The sequence below is a fragment of the Herpailurus yagouaroundi genome, unplaced genomic scaffold, assembly GCF_014898765.1.
Source record: "Herpailurus yagouaroundi ecotype Mexico unplaced genomic scaffold, PumYag 183, whole genome shotgun sequence".
In the NCBI taxonomy this organism is placed as follows: Eukaryota; Metazoa; Chordata; class Mammalia; order Carnivora; family Felidae; genus Herpailurus; species Herpailurus yagouaroundi.
Window position 1 is genome coordinate 4,859,059 of NW_024412414.1, and position 20,456 is coordinate 4,879,514.

The 20,456-nt window shown below is 42.3% G+C and overlaps 2 protein-coding genes across 10 annotated transcripts in view; one reads left to right on the plus strand and one right to left on the minus strand.

Moving 5' to 3' along the window:
* Nucleotides 1-3,577: 3,577 nt before the first annotated feature.
* FANCD2OS (FANCD2 opposite strand) lies at nt 3,578-8,435 on the plus strand. Of its 6 annotated transcripts, none has more exons than XM_040492008.1 (2): nt 3,578-4,008; nt 7,863-8,435. In XM_040492008.1, exon 2 carries the CDS (start codon nt 7,871-7,873, stop codon nt 8,405-8,407), a length of 537 nt encoding a protein of 178 aa, XP_040347942.1. In that variant the 5' UTR covers nt 3,578-4,008; nt 7,863-7,870; the 3' UTR covers nt 8,408-8,435. The 6 variants fall into 6 exon arrangements, with proteins under 6 accessions (XP_040347942.1, XP_040347939.1, XP_040347940.1 ...); XM_040492005.1 differs by lacking the exon at nt 3,578-4,008 and adding an exon at nt 4,015-4,246; XM_040492006.1 differs by lacking the exon at nt 3,578-4,008 and adding an exon at nt 4,253-4,496.
* Nucleotides 8,436-9,483: 1,048 nt separating this feature from the next.
* The window catches only part of FANCD2 (FA complementation group D2), a 63,569-nt gene continuing 52,596 nt past the window's right edge, over nt 9,484-20,456 (minus strand). For 3 of the 4 annotated variants that reach the window (XM_040492000.1, XM_040491999.1, XM_040491998.1), the window contains exons 36-44: nt 19,875-19,997; nt 18,743-18,836; nt 17,992-18,063; nt 17,253-17,291; nt 16,187-16,261; nt 15,363-15,437; nt 14,282-14,428; nt 12,645-12,740; nt 9,484-9,893 (exon numbers count right to left, since the gene is read on the minus strand). In XM_040492000.1, the coding sequence (XP_040347934.1) occupies nt 9,822-9,893; nt 12,645-12,740; nt 14,282-14,428; nt 15,363-15,437; nt 16,187-16,261; nt 17,253-17,291; nt 17,992-18,063; nt 18,743-18,836; nt 19,875-19,997 (793 nt within the window). In that variant the 3' untranslated portion in view covers nt 9,484-9,821. The remainder of the gene's footprint in view (nt 9,894-12,644; nt 12,741-14,281; nt 14,429-15,362; nt 15,438-16,186; nt 16,262-17,252; nt 17,292-17,991; nt 18,064-18,742; nt 18,837-19,874; nt 19,998-20,456) is intronic. The other variant, XM_040492001.1, reaches the window with a different exon arrangement.

Here is a 20,456-nt window from a genome sequence, read left to right on the forward strand (position 1 = left end):
ATACAACTCATTTTAAAAATGGCTTTCAACAACGCAATATGATGCCCACCTTGCAACCATGAAATGAACAAAATATTATTTTTTTCTAAACAATAATATCTAGTGGTGGAGAGGCGGAGGGGAAATTGATAGACTCCTAAATAGCTGGTCACACTGTAAACTGGCACAACTCCTTAAGGAAATTTATAAATTGATAGCAAGAACTGTCAAAAAATTCAAACTTTTTTGACCTAAACATTAAGAAAATCGTTTAAAAAAGGGGTGGGGGGAGACATTTAAGCACAAAGGTGCTCTTTGTGACATTGTCTATTTAAAAAAACAAAACAACTATATCTCCACAGTTGGGGAATAACTAAGCGATGATATAGCCACCTACGACGATATCATGCAGCTACTTAATATAATTAATACCATTGCTATTTAAATAAAATGGCAATTATGAACTCTGACACATCACATACGTGATAAATGAAGGGGAAAACAAAATACAACATTTTCTTTGATTGCAATTATATGAAAATTACATCTGCTTGAGGACAAAAAGTATATACAAAAAATGTCACTGTCTTGTTTACTAAAGTAGTGGAATTATGAACAATTTTAGATTTGTTTAAGAGCGTATTTACAGTCTGCTTTGTGCAATACATGCACTGGGAAGAAACCTTTACTAACAGTCCTTTACTCAGAAACGAGATTTTACAAGCTATAAAGCTACTTTTGTAGCTTTTACCTCACTGGACCCTCACAAACCCTGTGGAAGGAAATCAGGAAGAGGTTTCTCTTGATGACAAAGTTAAAGGTCACACAGTCAAATAAGTGGTGGACCTTCACCAGTTGATTCCTGACTCCAATATCTTTTCACTGAACCAATCTGAAAACAGGTTAGGGTCTATCTTGAGCTCTCCTACATATTCATAGAAATGATGCTAAAATAATAAATATCAACTGAAAATATCGAACCCCAGGCATCCAGAGGGCTATTGCCATTCAAGACCCTGCTTCCTAAGTGATGCTGTTGAAGTTAGTATCTTGCTCACATGTCACAAATATATCGGATAGATCTGCTTTTCCTTTTTTTTTTTTAATTTTTATTTTAGAGAGAGAGAGCAAGCAGGGGAGAGGGGTAGAGGGAGACAGAGAATTTCAAGCAGACTCCATGCTCAGCAAGAAGATTGACATAGGGCTCGATCCCATAATCCTGGGATCATGATCTGAGCCAGGAGTCAGTCACTCAACTGACTGAGCCACCCAGGTGCCTGAGATGTACTTTTCCTTCAAAGGTGGGACATCTCAGTTTCAAATCACAAATCTACCAAAGAGGAGTCACTTCACCCCTTTGAGCTTTTGTTTCTTCATGTGTAATACAGGAGTAACAACATGGATGGATTAGGATTGTTGGGAGAATTCTGTGAGAAAGGATAAATAAAACACAAAGCACAGTGCTTGACTCTTCACAAAACAGACACTCATGAGTTTACATTTCCTTTTTATGTAGAAAGCGGAAAATTAAGTACACATATCTATCCAACTTTTTTTCCCCAGATTAATGGACTTCCATGGACAAGTCAGGCTCAGCTCTTCTCTTTTTCCAGGACTTCCTATACACCTATTCTAGGGTCTCCCCTGTAATTCCAAACAACACAAGGATGTGGTGCTATGCTACAGTGAAGAATATTCCTCTGGACTTCTGCAGCTTTTTCCTGTATGCTCATCGAGCTTGCTGTCAGGCAGTCCTTCAGTATGGGTTTGCCAGCGTGGGAGTTGTTCACAGCAGAAGTTGTTACCGATGAGTGATGCAGGGCTACAGAGGCAAGCCCTTTGGGAGTGCTGCTGGTGCAACAAGTAGTGCTTCCAGGTGGCAGATTGCCTCAGCATAAGAGAACAAGGTTCTGGTCTTTAGATCTGTCATATGTTTCACAGCACTCAAGGAATCTTGTCAATGACTTCATGGATAATAATCAGAGTGGAATCAAATTCTTGAAGAAATGTGTCAATTGCATTACATGTGGTCATGTGAGTCTTTTTTGCAATCATATGCACTTAGACCATCATTTGTGCAGCTATGGATATAGCATGTGCACCATGGCAATGTTGTTAGCCTCTTTGAAAGAACTGCATCCTCTTTTGGCAGAGCAAATGTGGCTTTTGTCATGACAATCCGTGAAAACAGTGCACACAGAATGTTGAGCACTGGATCATACAGTGCTACAACAAAGGTGATGTTGTAGGTCATCAGTAACTTGTAACATGGGAGATTATGGTTTTCCATATATGTGTGATAGACGTGGAGCTGGAGTATCAGAGCCAGAGGTGATAGCAAATTGTACCTCCGAAAATGTATCCCTTAGAGCTGGGCAGACTGTATAGAGGGCTGTGGTACAGAATGTCTTAACAGCACGAAGCCCTCTCTAGCCAACAACTTTTAATTATATAATTTTACTTTGGGGGTTTTAATATTTAAAAAACACAACTGTGCAATAAAAACTGTTCTGTTTGCTTTTTAAATAGCAGTGTCTCTTTTTATCAACAAGAAAATAAAAATAAACTTACTGGAAAATGATTTGCAATTCAAATCATTTCAGTCTCTTCCAAGTCTAGACTCATCACTCTCTGTCCCTCTCTCCATTTTCGGACTTCCCTTCCAAACTCTCTTCTCCATTTTCCTTTCCTTCCACAGGGTGCCACACACACACACACACACACACACACACACACACACACACACACCACATATGACAGTTCTTGATCTCTGCCCCTTAAGACCTCTTGACCCTCAAGACCAAGACCATCTGGTCTTCCAAACCAGGATCTTAGCCTGACTCCACAGCCATGCCCCCCATCTCTCCTGTTCAGCTTCATCCAAAGAGCCAGATAAAAGGTGACAGTTCTTATTTATGCTGTGCTCTATAGTTGGAAAGTGCAAGGGCAATTTCTGGGTAAGGTAAGGGCAGGAAGGACCATTAGTTTAATTCTCGCCACGAATACTTCAACACTGCCACGCACTGGGATAGCCAGGCACAGGAGATATAGGAGTTAGTTGTGTAGACCTGTCTTCCCTCAGCCTTCCAAGGACATTGTTTGCAGTGACGCTTACAAAGTTGTTAAATCACTCACTGTGGTGAAACGGTCAGTTCTTCAGCTTTGTTAGAAGACGACAGCATCGCCTTTTTGGGGGTTTAATAGGAGGCAGAAAAACGATTTTGGGTCAGGAAGTCAAGGGAAGACACGTACCTTTCCTCTTGTTCGTGAGAGGTGAACATTTATAAATACTGTCTCCTTGTGCTGGGACCACACCAATGCAGCAATAAAAGCTTTCAGCCTGAATACGTCTTGAGCGTGGTTTAAAGCGTGAAGACTGGGGCTCTTGGGAGACTCAGTCAGTTGAGCATCCCACTCTTGATCTGGGCTCAGGTCATGATCTCAGGGTTCCTGAGATGGAGCCCGGAGTTGGGCTCTGTGTGCGCTTACAAGCCAGAACCTGCTTGGGACACTCTCTCATTCTCTCTCTCCACCCCTCCCTTTGCCCCTTGCCCACTCGCATGCATGTGCGCGTTCTCTCTCTCTCCTCTGCCCCATTCAAAATAAATAAACTTGAAAAAAAAAAAAAAAAGACTAAAGACTAACTCAACACTAACTACAAGTCCCGGGACTTCTATGCAGGTTCCTGACCACACCTTTTGAAGTGGGCGTGTCGCCCTCCGTGACTATCTGAAAAGCACAAAGGTGTAGCGGGGAAGAGAGGAGGAGGGGGAATGGAGAGGACAGGATTCGAACCGAGTCCTGGACAAAGGGTTCCAAGGCGGTGGGGGTAGAGAATCTAGTCCTGACACCTCCCAAGCTGGGCGTCTGGAGCCCTCATCCCCGCGGCGGCTCGGGCTCCCCCCCCCCCCCCCCGCCCCGCCCCGTCCTGGGTCACAAAGGCGGTTGCCAGGCGCCCGGTGGAGAAGAGAAATGGCCCGGGAACAGCGGCCGCCACTCTGGAGCGTGCGGCCCCGCGGAGTTCAGCAGGTGAGCCCCCGGCCCGGATGGTGGGACCGGGCCCGGGCTCCCACCGCCACCTCCGCCTCGGCCAAAGCCGTCTGGCCCCCACCCCCATTTAGGGACCCACAGGGGACAAGCCCCTTCTGCCTGCTGGGAAGGGGAGCCTCCCCCACTCCCGGCAGCTTCAGACTCTCCGGATCAGGATCGCAGTTCACAGTTCACGAAGATCTCAGCTGCACCTGGACGTTCACTTCCCCTTTCCCAGGTGGGGAAATCGAGGGACCTATTTCCTTGGAACGGGAAGAGCGTGTAAAGGGGAAGACTTTTGGCCAGGAGTACAAGGTGTTCCGTATCTGGGAGCTATTAAAGCAGTTTAAACAGACTTCCAAGGTTGAACCCCTACTGGAGTGGATGACGGTGATTTCAGGTGGTGGGAGTGGAGGAGTGAATCGTCTTGATTTAAACCTTGTGTGGAAGTGGTGTGATCTGGGTTCAGAAGCCCCCTCTCAACCCAGGTTGGTTCTGCCCAGCACTTAAGCTGGGCACTTGATAAAACCTTTTACCTCCAGCCCTATCTGCTCTTAGGAGTGAAGGATTCAGGAAAAGGATCCTGGGATTAAGTAATCTTTTTTGGTCATATGCTGAGGAGTTGTTAACACCCTGCACATTCCACCTTGCCATGGTGTTGTACCAGTGCAGCCCTGATCTTCTATGTAGTGAGTGATGACATCAAGCATCAGAAGACTTTCACAGGATGTTTGTAATAGACAACTATCCCTTCAGTGTCAACTGCTCATCCTAAGGCAGTCCAGATATTTGAACACAGTACGTGAAGGAATGTACAAAGACAGGAAAAACAACAATTGAAAGAAATCAACAAACCTCCTTTATGCTAAGCACTGTCAGGGAGAGGTCTTCTGATTTGAAATGTCACCAATAACTCTTTTGCTTTTATTTTATTCTTTTCTCCAAAAAGAGGTCCTAATATATGCATGTATGTATGTATGTATTTTTATTTCTTCTCGTTAACACACAGTGTAGTCTTGGTTTCAGGAGTAGAATCTAGCGATTCATCATTTACATATAACACCCAGTGCTCATCCTAACAAGCGCCCATCACTCATTTTCCCCACCCCCAACAACCCTGTTTGTTCTCTATATTTAAGAGTTTCTTATGGTTTGCCTCCCTCTCTGTTTTTATCTTATTTTTCCTTCCCTTTCCTTATGATGTTCTGTTGTTTCTCAAATTCCACATGAGTGAAATCATGTGATATCTTTCTCTTCTTTTGCTTAGCATAATACCCTCCCTCCAGTTCCATCCACATTGTTACAAATGGCAAGATTTCATTCTTTTTCATTGCCAAATAGTATTCCATTGTATGTATGTGTATGCATATGCAAATCATACAGACACATGTATGCGTGTATATTATGCGCATATATATGCATGTATCAATTCGTCAGTTGATGGACGTTTGGGCTCTTTCCATACTTTGGCTATTGTCAATAGTGCTGTTATAAACATTGGGGTGCATGTGCCCCGTTGAATCAGCATTTTGGTTTCCTTTGGATAAATTCCTAGTAGTGCAATTGCTGGGTCATAGGATAATTCTATTTTTAATTAAAAAAAAATAGTGAGGTACCTCCACAATGTTTTCCAGAGTGGCTGCACCAGTTTGCATCCCCACCAACAGTGCAAGAGGGTTCCCCTTTCTCCACATCCTCGCCAACACCTGTTGTTTCCTAATTTTAACCACTCTGACCAGTGTGAGGTGATTTGTCATTGTGGTTTTGATTTGTATTTCCCTGATGATGAGTGATGTTGAGCACCTTTTCCTGTGTCTGTTGGCCATCTGGGTTTCTTCTTTGGAAATGTGTCTATTCATGTCTTGTGCCAATTTTTTCACTGGATTGTTCTTCAGGTGTTGAGTTTGGCAAGTTCTTTGTAGATTTTTGATACTAACCCTTTATGTCATTTGCAAGTATCTTCTATTCATCAGTTCCCTTTTAGTTTTGTTGTTTCCTTTGCTGTGCAGCAGCTTTTTATCTTGATGAGGTCCCAATAGTTCATTTTTGCTTTTATTTCCCTTGCTTTCAGAGACCTGCAGCCGAGGTCAAAGAGGTTATTGCCTGTTTTCTCCTATAGAATTTTGATGGCTTCCTGTCACATTTAGGTCTTTCATCCATTTTGATTTTATTTTTGTGTATGGTATAAGAAAGTGGTTCAGTTTCATTGTTCTGCATGTTGCTATCCAGTTTTCCCAGCGCCATTTGCTAGATTTTTTTTCCATTGGATACTTTTTCCTGCTTTGTTGAAGATTAGTTGGCCATATATTTGTGGGTCTATTTCTGGGTTCTCTCTTCTATTCCATTGATCTATGTCTGTTTTTGTGCCAATACCATACTGTCTTGATGATTACAGCTTTTTTTTTTATTTTTTTTTTAACATTTATTTATTTTTGAGACAGAGAGAGAGAGAGCATGAACAGGGGAGGGTCAGAGGAAGAGGGAGACATAGAATCTGAAACAGGCTCCAGGCTCTGAGCTGTCAGCACAGAGCCTGATGTGGGGCTCAAACCCACAGACCGCGAGATCTGATTACAGCTTTGTAATCAGACAACTCTTTTTTAAAATTAACTTTACTGTCTTACAAACTATGGTGGAGGAGTCAACTTTTCACATTTCTTGGGCAATTACTAGATAGGATGGGATCAGATCTGCTGCTGTTACCTTTTGTGGGAGAAGAGAGAAGGGGCAGAGAAAAATACTTGACTGGAAAGAAAAGGGAACTGCTATGCCCCGTAACACAATACATAGGTGCTCAAAAATGTTAGCTTCTTAATTCAGTAAAACCTTTTATATATTGGCAATTTTAAAGCAGAATGATGGAAAATCCATTTTCTACTTGAATAAATTTTGAGTTAGCAACATCCTCCCAGCCCTTTCTTTTTCCTTTAAGGGGGGGAAATCACAATCTTAACCACTGGGTCTCCCATAACAAACCAAAGTCAAAAATAAAACACACCTAGAAGAATCAGAAAAATGTTTAAACATTTATTTAAAGACTGTCCTTTGGAAACCTTTTTTCCTTCTAGCCTGGTGTAATTCCTCTGAGGTGGTACATAAGTACCTCAGAGCTCTGAGAGAGCTGTTCCCTTATGTTAAAAAACAGGTTTTTAGGGTCAAGAGGAGACAGTCTCCATAATGAAGAATAATGAAAACCTAAGTTCCTTAAAAGGGACACCATCAGAAGTTCTCAAATAGTAAGTGCATCCGAATACCCTGAAGGGTTTAAATGTAGATTGCAAGGCCCTACCCCCAGTTTCTAATGCTATGGGTCTAAGGTAGGGCCCAAGAATGTACATTTCTACATTCCTAGATGGTGCTTAAGCTGCTAGTGCCAGGATCATACTTTGAGAACCCCTGGTATAAATAAAGTACATGGGATTTAGAGTCACAAATATCTGGTAAGATATGGCCTTTCTGAGCTTCTGACCACTTCATCATGAAGTGCCAGCATCCTCTGCCACCTCAGAGGTGTAGATTCTGTCTTTAGCAGTTATAATGGTGAACTGGGGTATTCCATTTTGGACAAACCCATCTCCTCACCTGTAAAATAGGTTAAAACCTACCTTCAGAGGCCTGTGATAAGACTTAATAAAGTTTTAGTATACATAGTAGTTGCCAGATTCAATACTTGTGACCATCCACTACTGCACTTTATAGAATTACTAGTATCCTTAGCATCTATTGGAGTCTGTTAATGAGAACTACAGAATAAGTTAAAGTCAATAATGAAACAACTAAATGTGAATTTAAATGGCCATGCCCTTCCCAAAACCATGCTGGGGAAATTCCATGTTCTGATTCCTCTTCTTTAGGACTGTCAATGGCAGGATACCAGCTCTGGTCACCATGGACCCCACTGGACGAGAGCTTCCAATGGCTGCGGCACACAACACCTACATCTTCTTCAAAGCACCCTTTTAGGGCTTCCCCCTGCTTCCCACATACCTCTTCTGACCTTGAAGTGCAGCTGTGCTTTCAAGAGGTCACTCTAGTTCTAGACAGCCCATTCCTGGAGCCTGGGGTGAGTCCCAAGTTACCCTGCCACACATCAGAGCTCCAAACCATGAACAACAAGAAAGGGCTGGTCAGGAAGCCCCAGGCTGTCCGCCTCAGTGGAGTGGATTCCGTGTTTGGCAGGGTCATCACAGCTCAGCCACCAAAATGGACCGGAACCTTCAGAGTTTCAGACAAATCAGCCTTTTGCAAAATCATCAGCCGGGAGCACCAGTGGCCCACTGGACTTAAGGAACCTCAGATTCAGATGACAGTGACCATGTGCAAACAGATGCTGCGCTCTATCCTCTTACTGTATGCAACATACAAGAAGTGCACTTTTGCCTTACAACACTCCAAGTAAAGGGTTCCCATCTGATTCCTGTTCCTTATACCATGCCCTTTTACTATGTGTCTGAAGTTTACAGAAACCTGTCTGTGTAAAGGAAACTGACATCACCCCAGCAATCTTGCTTTTCTGTCACGCAGTGACAATTCAGGAACCCCTTTATGTCCTTTCCCCTCCAAAGAAGGCCAGTGACCGGAGCAAGGGAGAACATTTCCACTGTAAAGCTGAACAACATTTAAAAGAGAGTCAAACTAGCGTTAACATGTACATGTGATAAAGAACCATTAAACCATAGAAACCAATGAGCCTAGTGTGAACTCACTTCAACATCTAAGACGACATCATGTTCCCCAAAAATGAGTTGGGGAAACAAAGGGGTGTCAAGGAAGGAGATTACGGATTTCCACGTACATGAGGACGAAGGGATCAAAAATTTATAGATGGTTCAAGGATTAAAAAAAATAATAAAAAATAATCCCCCCCCCCCCACCAAATCAACAACAAAAAACCCTAACAACCACATCCTAATGCCACTGGAGAGTACTAAAGTGGGTAGAAATATTAACAAATATTAAATAAATATTTATAGCCTGGCAAGAAAGAACTTGGAGGCAGCAATGAAACTGGGCTTTCTGGCGGAACACAAGAGAGCTCCCCATTTTAGCTGGTGTACTACTATTCTACTTCTAATAAACAAGTAATTTCGTAGCATTCTTGTAACTAGATTATAGGTATAACTCAGAATAATGTGGAAATAAAATAAACATATATACAAAGTCAACATGAGTTTGATGGTGCCTTTTCCCTCTTTGTCTTGTATCTATAGGATGACCAGAGAATTTTTACAAAGCAGCCAGAATTTTTCTTTTGACTTTCTTTGGGAATTGTCCAGAAATTTGTCACTCCTCCAAAAATATCACAAAGATTTTCTCATCTCAAGTAAAGATGGTCCTTAGAATAGGAAATATGTGATTTTAATTGGTAGAAGTGATGTGTTCACACCAATTTCCATTATTTCTCTGCATAAACCCCAACTGAATTCCATGTAATACTTGACTTCTGAAGGAAATTCAGAAAGAGGAATGAGGTAGTTCAGGCAGAACTTAAAACAATTTATTTGTAAAACTGGTACAATCCTAAATTCTAAAAGTTTCAAAACTAGCTCCCAAAGCCCAGTATCTATTCCACAGCATAGCACTGCCACGTTTGCCCAAGACCGATAAGTAATGCTACAGTGGAATCATGAGCCAAGGTCTTTGATGATGATAGACAACCTATGAAAGTCAAATTCGGCGGATTCAGCAAAGCCCACCACCCCAGTGACAAAACAGGATGCTTCCAGTAAGGAAGGCAGACAGATTTCAAACCCTAAACACAAAACAGGAAGAGGCTAGCAGACATGGGGAAGGGGCAGCAGTCTCTCCGTGATCTAATCGGAGTCATCATCACTCTCATCACTATCTTGCTCCTTTTCTCCATCACTTACTTCATCTTCACCATCCTAAGGGGTAAAGGATAATTAGATATTTTAGGTCATCTGAATAACCCCATGAATTACAAGACTGCTCCCATAGGATTTACTGTACTGTATCATCATTAAAACCAATGACGGGCGTTAAAACATTCATCTGAAAAAGGAATTGAGGCTCCCCTGTTATTTTTCTATTGTGACCTCTTAAGCCAAGACTATGGAGGAAGGCCACTGGGATAGCAACCTATGACATTTTGCAACTGAACCAAATTCACAGGATTTTTACATAAGCCATGGTCCTCCACCTCTACTGCATGTGTGTGATATAGAACAAAGTAGGTACTCAATATAGAATGAAATGTTTGCTAACTTAAAAATTCTGGTGTAGGGGCTCTTGGATGGCTCAGTCGGTTGAGTGTCCGACTTTGGCTCAGGTCATCATCTCACTGTTCATGGATTTGGGCCCCACATCGGGCTCTGTGTTGACAGCTCAGAGCCTGGAACCTGCTTCGGTTTCTGTGTCTCCCTCTCTCTCTGCCCTTCCCCTGCTCGCACTGTCTCTGTCTTTCCAAAAAAAATGAATAAACATAAAAAATAAAACAAAATAAAATAAAAATTCTGGTGTATCTTGGGACACTTGGGTGGCTCAGTCGGTTAAGCGTCCAACTTCAGCTCAAGTCATGATCCCGTGGTCTGCGAGTCGAGCCCTGCATCGGGCTCTGTGCTGACAGCTCAGAGCCTGAAGCCTGCTTTGGATTCTGTGTCTCCCTCTCTTTGCCCCTCCCTCACTCATGCTCTGTCTCTGTCTCAAAAATAAACAAACATTAAAGAAAAATTGGGGGTGAGGGGGACCTGGTTGGCTCAGTCGGTTAAGCCCCCGACTTCAACTCAGGTCATGATCTCGTAGTTTGTGAGTTTGAGCCCTACATCCAGCTCTCTGCTCTCAACACAGAGCCTGCTTCAAATCTTGTCTTCCTCTCTCTCTCTCTCTCTCAAAAACAAAGATTAAGAAAAAAAAATTTTTTTTAATTAAAATAATTCTGGTGTATCTCACCAGAGGAATTCAGCATAAAATTCTTTGGTCAGTAGGGGCACCTGAATGGCTCAGTCAGTTAAGCATCCGACTACTGCTCAGGTCATGATCTCATGGTTAGTGAGTTCAAGCCCCCAAGTTAGGCTCTGTGCTGACAGCTCAGAGCCTGAAGCCTGCTTCGGATTCTGTGTCTCCCTCTTTCTTTGCTCATCCCCTGCTCGCTCTCTCTCTCTCTCTCTCTCTCTCCTCTCTCAAAAATAAACTTAAAAAAAATTAAAATCTTTGGTTTCCAGTTTTAATCTGGGAGGCTTGCTTAGGAGAAAGTACCAAACTAATAAGATACTGTTTCAAAAATTTTTTTATGAGAACAAGGTAGAGGTATACTATACAAATACAACAGAGGACCATGTAATAAAAGTATTTTTCATATTAAATGATCTTTCTGCATCAGCCTCAAATTGCATTATAAAGAGGCTTTACAGGAGGGGTTCTTAAATTTGAGCTTCTTGGTGTCTATAACCCACCTGAATTGTAACAAAATTCAATAAAAATATCCATTTTTCTTCAGCTTTCTGTAAAGTCCTGAAAATATCTGTAATAGCCCAGAAAAGAATAAGGACCCCTTCTCTTACTGTAGTCCTTAGTGACTGCAGCTTTTGATTCTGTGCTTTAGTTTCCACCAAATGCGTTCATGTTTCTATCTTATATATTCACAAAACATATTTAAATGGTTTAACTCATTCTTCTCAACACTCAGAGAACACCAGACTGTTTCTTTTTTCCTCTATAAAATGGTTTTTTCAACTCGACAACATATGCCACAACTTGAGAGAGTCTTTTGGCCCCCACAGAATTTCATATAAAAACAGAAGCTTTTCTGGAGGCAATGGTGAAGAGCATAGAAGTCTTTGATTACAAACGTAAGCAGGGTGGGGTACCCGGCTGGCTTAGTCAGTGAGTTGCAACTTTTGATCTTGGGGTCATGAGTTCGAGCCCCATGTTGGGTGTAGAGATTACTAAAATAAATAAACTTAAAAAAAAAACACAAAACATAAGGGCGCTTGGGTGGCTCAGTCAGTTAAGCATCTGACTCTTGATTTCAGCTCAGGTCATTCTCACAATTGTGAGATCAAGCCCCACACTGAGCTCTACACTAAGTGTGGAGCCTGCTTGCACTCTTTCTCTCTCTCTCTTTCAAAAATATATAAACATTGGGGTGACTGGGTGGTTCAGTCAGTTAAGCATCTGACTTTGGCTGATGTCATGATCTTGCAGTTCCTGAGTTCAAGCCCCGCATTGGGCTCTACGCTGCTTCGGATCCTCTGTCTCCCCCTCTCTCTGCCCCTCCCCTGCTCCCACATGCACACCCGCTTTAAAAAATAAACATTAAAAATATATATAGAGGCACCTGGGTGGCTCACTCAGTTAACCATCCAACTCTTCTTTGGCTCAGGTCATGATTGCACAGTTCGTGAGTTTGAGACTCACACCAGGCTCTGCGCTGACAGCAGAGAGTCTGCTTGGGATTCTCTCTCTTTCCCTCTCTCTCCCTCTCTCTCTCCCTTGCTCATGTTCTCTCTCAAAATAAATAAATAAACTTAAAAAAAATAAAATGACAGACAAAAAAAAAAGTAGTGCCGACTCACAAGGATTTAAGATAAAAAAAAAAAAAGCAAGTTCTATACTTTCTACTGACTTAAAAAAATACAACTGTCAACTGCACAGTCTGGGGCCTTATGCAGAGATACCTCTGTTGCTTTGCTCTTGGAGACCTGGGATGTTGTATTATCCTCACTCTCCTCAGCTGTGCTCTCCTGGGAATTCTGGGATAGTATCTCTTCACCCTAAATGCAGATGGGCCAAGAAAAACGGTGGGTTACAATAAACATATTTGGGGGCTCAAGGTGAGAAAGGCTTGGTTTGTAGATAACACAAGATATTCTAGCCATTCAAACATGGTCAAATACAGACACCAAACTGTGATCTAGTACCTAAAGAAGTGATAATCACACTCTGAGGTAAGTGTGGCTCCCATATAATATGTAGTTTTATAAGAAGTCTATTGTTGCATTCTAGTATCACACTAGATTTTACAAGGCCAGGACATACTGGTGACTCATTTAATGTTGAGTATCATTCTAAAATTTCCCAAATACCTTAAGGTATATGACCACCAACACACCAACTACAAATGGCCATGTAGAAGCTGAAACACCGCATACAAAGTGGTTTAAAGACATCAGCTTTTCATCATTTCTGTTTAGACTCAAATCCTGGCACCTCTCACTTACCGCTAAATGACTTTAGGTAAGCTACTTAACCTCTCTGAGCTTTACTCTCCTAAGGGAAACGACAGTATTGTTTTATTATAGTATTTTGTTTAATAGTATTGTGCAAGAGGCACCTGGGTGGCTCAGTTGGTTAAATATCTGACTCTTGGTTATGGCTCCAGTCATGACCTCACGGTTTCTGAGTTTGAGCCTCATACTGGGCTCTGCACTACCAGGGCGGAGCTTGTTAGGGGTTCTGTTTCCCTCTCGCTCTGCCCCTCCCCTGCTCGTTCTTTATCTCTCTCTCAAAATAAATAGACTTAAAAAAAAAAAAACCAGTACAGCGGAAATAACAGTACCTCATAAAGCACATGTGAAAAAAGGAAACTAATTCTCTGGGGTGCTATTTTCATATATGAGATTATAAAACCCTGAGCTATTGTATATGTGAATGAGAAGGACTTGTACCCTATATGACAATTTCTGGGGCGCTGGGGTGGCTCAGTCCGTTAAGTGTCCAACTTTGGCTCAGGTCATGATCTTGCCATTCATGAGTTTGAGACCTGAGCTGTCAGCACAGAGCCTGGAGCCTGCTTCAGATTCTGTATCTCCCTCTGTCTCTGCCTCTTCCCCACTCACACACTCTGTCAGACAGGTGAAAGACCTTAGAAATATTTACTTGTTAAAAATAGGCAGATAATAATTTCAGAAATAAGACAGACTGATTAGGGAAAAAAAAAAACGAAAATAACTTTTTAAAAAAGTCTGTCCATATAAAAAAATGTTGTGAATCTACCCTCAGTAGATTCTCAACAGGAGCCCACTCTGGTTGAGAAGAGAGGTTTTACTGATCTGGCTCTTCTATCTCTGAGACATTGTTATTATCAGTGGCATGTTTTGGTGCCTTTGCTGGCTATGATGAGGGGTGGAGCCCATGATTAAGACCATAAGACCATGACTAAGACCAATCTGCCCTAACTTTAAGAGCAAAATGGCTATAGCCTTAAGAGAAAACAGTCTTGAGAAAACAGGGCTCAGCTGACCTCTTTGACATACCTTCTGATGCTCTCACAAAGAACAGGAGTAGATTATCACTGGCATGCCTCTAGGCTTACCTGCAAGTCCCGGTTTTTGAGGTTGCCCAGCCAGAAAGCCTCCCTGCAATTGTTGAAGATGAGCATGGCTTTCACTCTGCAAACTAACAGCTCCAGCGTCTTTTTGAGCAAAGGCACGTGTTTGGTGAGTTTCATGTCCTGGTGAATCTGAATAGAAACCAATGCACCCAACTCACTTGGACTATCATTCTTTCACATTCCTACACAGAAACTTGTGAATTCCTGACATCGTGAACACTAAAAAATAGCACAGGTCCTCCCAGTACAGGCCAGAGACACATTTCTGTTAAACAGCCATCTCTAAAGAGAATGGCAGCTCTCCTTCAAGCTAAAAGAGCCTAGAAGACCTAACACCGACACCTTAGGTTCTTCTTCATAACCTCTTATTGACTAATTATCAAGGAATTCACCTAAAATATTCTTGAATATGTATTATACTGATATTAAACAACAGAGTATCCCTTATAACTCCACTGTTCAGCACCTTCTAAAGTTAGAACGAAGTGAAGAAGTGAGCCACAGGAATTATTTGGTTTGCCTGTGACTACAGAGCTCTGTGGTTCTGTATGCCTTCAGACAAAAAGTGACAATGGTTCAACTGTAGGCTTCAAGTGGAAAAATCCTCTAATGGTAAAATGTTCTCACAAGAGACAGATGTGTTCTTTGACAAGTTAGTAGAGCCTGAAAAGCTCTACAGATGGTTGCTTTTAGAACCACCTCTTGTCTCTAGCAGAAAATCATCACTTATATAATATTCCTCCCACCCAGAGTACTTTATAGCAGCAACACATCCACCAACATTCTCTATCTCTCACCAAAGAGAAGCTTCTACAGGAAACAGTGCTATGGAGTTTGAGTCAAACTTCAGAGCCAGAAACTTCCCTCTATGTGATTGCCCAATTTCAACTAGCAACTAAGGATCTGACCACTCTGAATTAAACTGTCTCTGGACACACACAGTCTCAAAAATAAAGACTCAAGAAGGGTAAAAGATGAAGGAAGTGGAGCCCATGGATCTCTTGATCACACTGAGATTAAGCCAACAGGCAGGATGATGCAATGACTTGCTCTCCCCTCTTACCTTGGAATGCCCACACAGATGATGAAGCAGCCTCGTATCCAACTGGAAGGTTTCCAGTAAGCTCAGAACATCTTCCTACAACCAACAAAATTCATAAATACCATATTAAATGCTCTCATTTCATTCTAGATGCAACCAAGGGCTCCAAAGAGGATAAACCTTGCAGGTCCCAGCCTCGTATTGGTAATCATCTCAATTTGGCCCTCAAAGTGAGGACTAACTAGCTATCCTCCCCTTTCTCTTTCTAGGTTATAAGGAAGAACCAACCAAATACTGTGAGAGTGTCTTGCAAACTTGCTAAATATGTGTAAGGAATCATCCTTTGTTTTTATCCTTATTTCACTACTCTAACCCTGAATCTCACTTGGCCAAAAAAACTCTCCAGACTATCCATTACAACAGCAAAAAGTTTATGACACAATGAGCTGTTTACTACTATTACTATTATTATTATTGTTATTTCTGAGGGTAGACCTAGAGAAATGCAAAGGAATAAGCAAATGACACACTGATCCATGAGGTGCTGGGAATGCAGCAACACAATAAAATCAAGCTAAAAGGAACAACTACCCCCAGATCTGGAGTAAAAGTAGAAAGGTGGGTTTAAATCAGAGTGGGTCTGAGGAGTTTAGCCTACTTTGAAATATTTGGTCCAATATAGGCATCTTTGGTGATAGCTGAAGTGGACCAAAGGAGCCCCAGTAGAATGGTGGCCCAGATCCTAGGAATGGGACCACCCCCACTCCGAGCTCAGGAGTCACCATGGATGTATCTTCTGAGTAACTGTACAGAGCACACCTTTCTTCTGTGTTCTCAGTTCTTACCCGGTGTTTTCTAAAACTGAAGTCTAGGAGTGGCATACACTGCTTCAGAAATGCTTCCACAAAGAGACGTCCATACTGAAGAAGAGAAGAGACACACTAGTGATGACCTCTGTTGAGGCCTTTCACCAGAACAGCCCCTGCCTGAGGTAGCATAGCATCACCCAGCCCAGGGGCTTTATCTTATTTTTGTATATAAAAAATAAGCAGGGAGGAATCCAAAAGGTTAATTTGGAGAATGTAAGTTTAATTCAAAAACTAAATGGGCCTGCTAACTAAGCCTCAGAGTTAGGCAAACTTACCTACCCTAGACACAGACAATGAGCAGAAGCCTTGATCCATGTAAGAATGAGAGCACAGAAAACAGAGGAGGACCGCATCTCCCTAAGGACCACTTACACCCAAAAGGAAAAAGGTATAGAGATGAGGAAGCACATAATCAACTGCCAAATTTAATGATCAGATAAACCACTCTCCCTACTCACCCATCTCCCACACTGGGCCAGGGCAGAGAGAGTAAAGAGGAAGAGAGGGACTAGAAGATAACAAGAATAAGGTGCTATTCACTTGGAAGGAACCATCAGGAGTCGGAAAGACACATTCTCCCAATAACATTCCCTAGCTCCTGACCCATCATCAAATCTAAGGCTAATATGGGCTCTCCCCTTGGGAGAGGAGTTCAGTGGTTATCAGGATACCAGCTTCCACATTCATGAGGCCAGCCATGGGCTTTAAAAAGAGCAATCACCCACTCCTCCTTCCTCCCTGTTGCCTGGGAAGGAATGGCAGGAGTGACTTTTGTTCTTAAAGTCGGCCGCCCTGAATCCACTCCTGCTAGTTCTAACACTCAAACCAAAAATTTTCAAACTCATAGCAAAATTAGCTTCTCTAGTCATCCAACTAGTATGGGAAAACATATCCATTGTCTTTTCTAGACTACCACCTGTTAGCACAGATTCTGAAAATTCTGGCTTGTGGACAAAGTATTAAGCAACTCCTTTCTGCTGAGGCCATCTCTAGAGATCCACAGGAACAATAAATACTAACGAAGGCCAGGTCATTTTCTCACCTTCAAACATACATGCAGAACAGGACGACTATCAAACACCTGGAGACACAAAAGACAAGAAACCAAAGCTGAGGTCTGCTCCTTTGAGCACCCCCAGCCTCTTCCCCATTGTGCAAATCACAGCTCTGGGCGGTGTAGAGAATTCTAAAATGAAAAAGGCATGTCAATAGTTAATTACAAAACAGAAATTAAAGTGATCACCATCAATGAAATTCAAAAAAAAGGAAGAGGGAAGCAAAGAAGAGTAAGAAATTTACTCTAACTCAGGGATATTAAGATGGCATTGTAGAGGTCCAAACCTTGAAATGAAGCCTTAAGACAGATGGACTAAGAGGCAGAAAGGCGAGAGAATGACATTCTGAGCTGGGAGAATACCCTAGCAAAATCATGGAGTTGGTGAGAGTACACATTGTGTTTGAGGGATAAAGAAGGCATTCAGGATTGGAAAAGGGAGCTAGTGGGAATGTACTCAGATCACAGAGGACCCAAGACAAGGTGAGATCTGTTTAATAGTACTGTGGCACAGACAGAGAAAGAGGAAGGAAGAGAAGGAAAAAGACATTGCCTTTTCAGAGAAGAAGGGGTTATCCAGGATGGGTAGAGGGATAAGGGAAGACAGGGAAGAACAAACCCCAAGGAAGGGTGGGGAAAGGAGCAGGAAGGTCCATTTTGGAAGCCAGGACCCTTGTTGGTTTCTATAGTTAGCTGGTGAGGTGGGTCAAGGAGCCTCCACATTCACCTTTATTAGGTTGATGAGGATACTGAAGTCTCGAACAGCCATGTTCCAGTAGAGGAGCTTCTCTTCATGAATCTGGGGGTAATCAAATATATAGGCACTTCTGAATCAGCCAAGTACTTCTATTACTGTATTCCCACTAACATATGGGTCTTGGGTTACAAAGCTATTCAGAGATTAATTTAAGCCAATTATTCTCTCAGAGATCTTACCAGTGCACCCACAAGATGGCTCTGAGGCCCGCATACATATAACACTAAGGTAGCTCAGAGAGAGTTTCTAAAAAGAAAACTCCTCTTCAGTAACATCTAAATAGGAAAAAGCCTCTGTAACACACCTGCTGGTGTTCAGATCCCTGTGGCTTCTCTGATACCTATACTGTCAGCAGTCTAGCTCAGCTCTGGTTAGCGGACTGCCAAGGCCCAGCGTGACAGCATCTTAAACAGGCCTGTTCACCTCATACCAGCTCACAAGCAGCAAGCTGCCAGGCATGGGACCAAAGACATTTTTTCCAGGGCTATGGCTTATGGAGAAGCCTGAGCATTCCCTTGGGTAGTAGCCAGGGAATACAGAACCCAATCCTCTCTCAAACTGACAGGAAAGAAATTAAACCAAGAGTTCTTTTAAAAAGAATCTTGGATCTCTGTAACTCAAAGGAAGTAGCTTAGAAGAAAACCTGGACCCAAGAAATAGAAGACACAGAAGCTTCCTAGTTAGTCAGGTCTACTTCTTGTGCTGGGAGTATGTGACCCACCTGTTGCGAGTCTGCTGCTGTGCCAGCCTGAAGACCTTTCACTGTCTTCTCTAGTTCAGCCATCATCACTCGGAAGAAAATGACAAAGGTGTGCCTAAAAGGGGAAAATATGCACACCCACACAAGGATGACTAGTTAGATAGAACTTCCTAGGAAGAAGCCAAGGAACCAAAAATCATTTCCTTCTCCACCTCTTTGAATTTCCTTTCACTAGGGTCCACTGTAAAAGAATGGGGGTGGGGGTTGAAAGGATTAAAAAAGGAGTCCAAGAAGATGGCCTGTGAAACAATGGAATTAACTTTATGAAGGGAAACGGTGTAGTGGCATGGAAAGAGCCATGAAGTGGTGGTAAAAAGATCTGAATTCAAGTTCCTAGTTCCATAATTACTGCATGTTTAAGTCTGAGTAAGTTCCCTCTCTAACGCTCATTTTCCTCATCAGTACAACAGGGATAATGATACCTACTCACAGAATCGATGCAAGGATTAAATGACATAAAGAATGTGAAAGTGATAGGGGCGCCTGGGTGGCGCAGTCGGTTAAGCGTCCGACTTCAGCCAGGTCATGATCTCGCGGTCCGTGAGTTCGAGCCCCGCGTCAGGCTCTGGGCTGATGGCTCAGAGCCTGGAGCCTGTTTCCGATTCTGTGTCTCCCTCTCTCTCTGCCCCTCCCCCGTTCATGCTCGGTCTCTCTCTGCCCGAAAAATAATAAAAAACGTTTAAAAAAAAAAAAAAAAGAATGTGAAAGTGATTTATAAACTTTGTATGAGACAAAAAACCCACTGAGATGTACACATGATTGGATACTATAATCACTTTACCCTAAAGGTGGTTAAAATATTAGTCTCACTTTTAAAGGATGAAAGTACTAACAAGACACATTTGGTGACTAAATATTTATTGTCTTTGAAGACTCTACTGAAAATTCATTCGTCACTAAGGTCCTTTCACATGGGTTGATTGAGAACCCCTTGGAAAGAATGCACAGTATATGTTCTATGTGTTGAATGAATTACTGTACCTACCATCTGTAATAGAATTAGATGAAGGGTAAGGTAGTTATTTGGAAACCACATACATTGGACAATGTGATTCTAACTTAGGGAAAGAACTGGAAGAGAGAACTCCTTTACCTGGTTAGGGTGGGGAATGTGGAGGAAGATCCATCTTTAGGAGAACTGATCAGTTCTGGGACACCAACCCCAGCAATCTCCTCTATGGCCTTCAGAACACTGTCTGCATGCTCCAGGTAGATGCTGCATTGAGAGCAATAGGAGTATGAACACATGTTACAGAATTCCTAAATCAAGATTTCCTTCTTGAGATATTACCAGCTATTTAGCTTTACAATAACTACTAGCATTTATCCTTTAAAAAAAATTTTTTTTTAATATTTATTTTTGAGAGAGACAGAATATGATTGGGGGAGGGGCAGAGAGAGAGAAGACAGAGAATCTGAAGCAGGCTCCACGCTCAGAGCTCTCAGCACAGTGCCTGACATGAGGCTTGAACCCACGAACTGTTGAGATCATGACCTAAGCCAAAGTGGGACACTTAACCGAGCCACCCAGGCACCCCTAGCATTTATTCTTAATAAGATGAAAATTCCAGACAATTGTCAGGAGGTAAAGGAAATGATGTTTTAATTGGAAATACAGTTAGACACTTTGGAAGTGATGGATGAGTCTTGGATATAGTAGGCAATACATAACGAC

What these genes read in the sequence shown, in the direction of transcription:
- FANCD2OS (XM_040492008.1), top strand. Translation starts at nt 7,871, where the DNA reads ATGGCAGGATACCAGCTCTGGTCACCATGGACCCCACTGGACGAGAGC.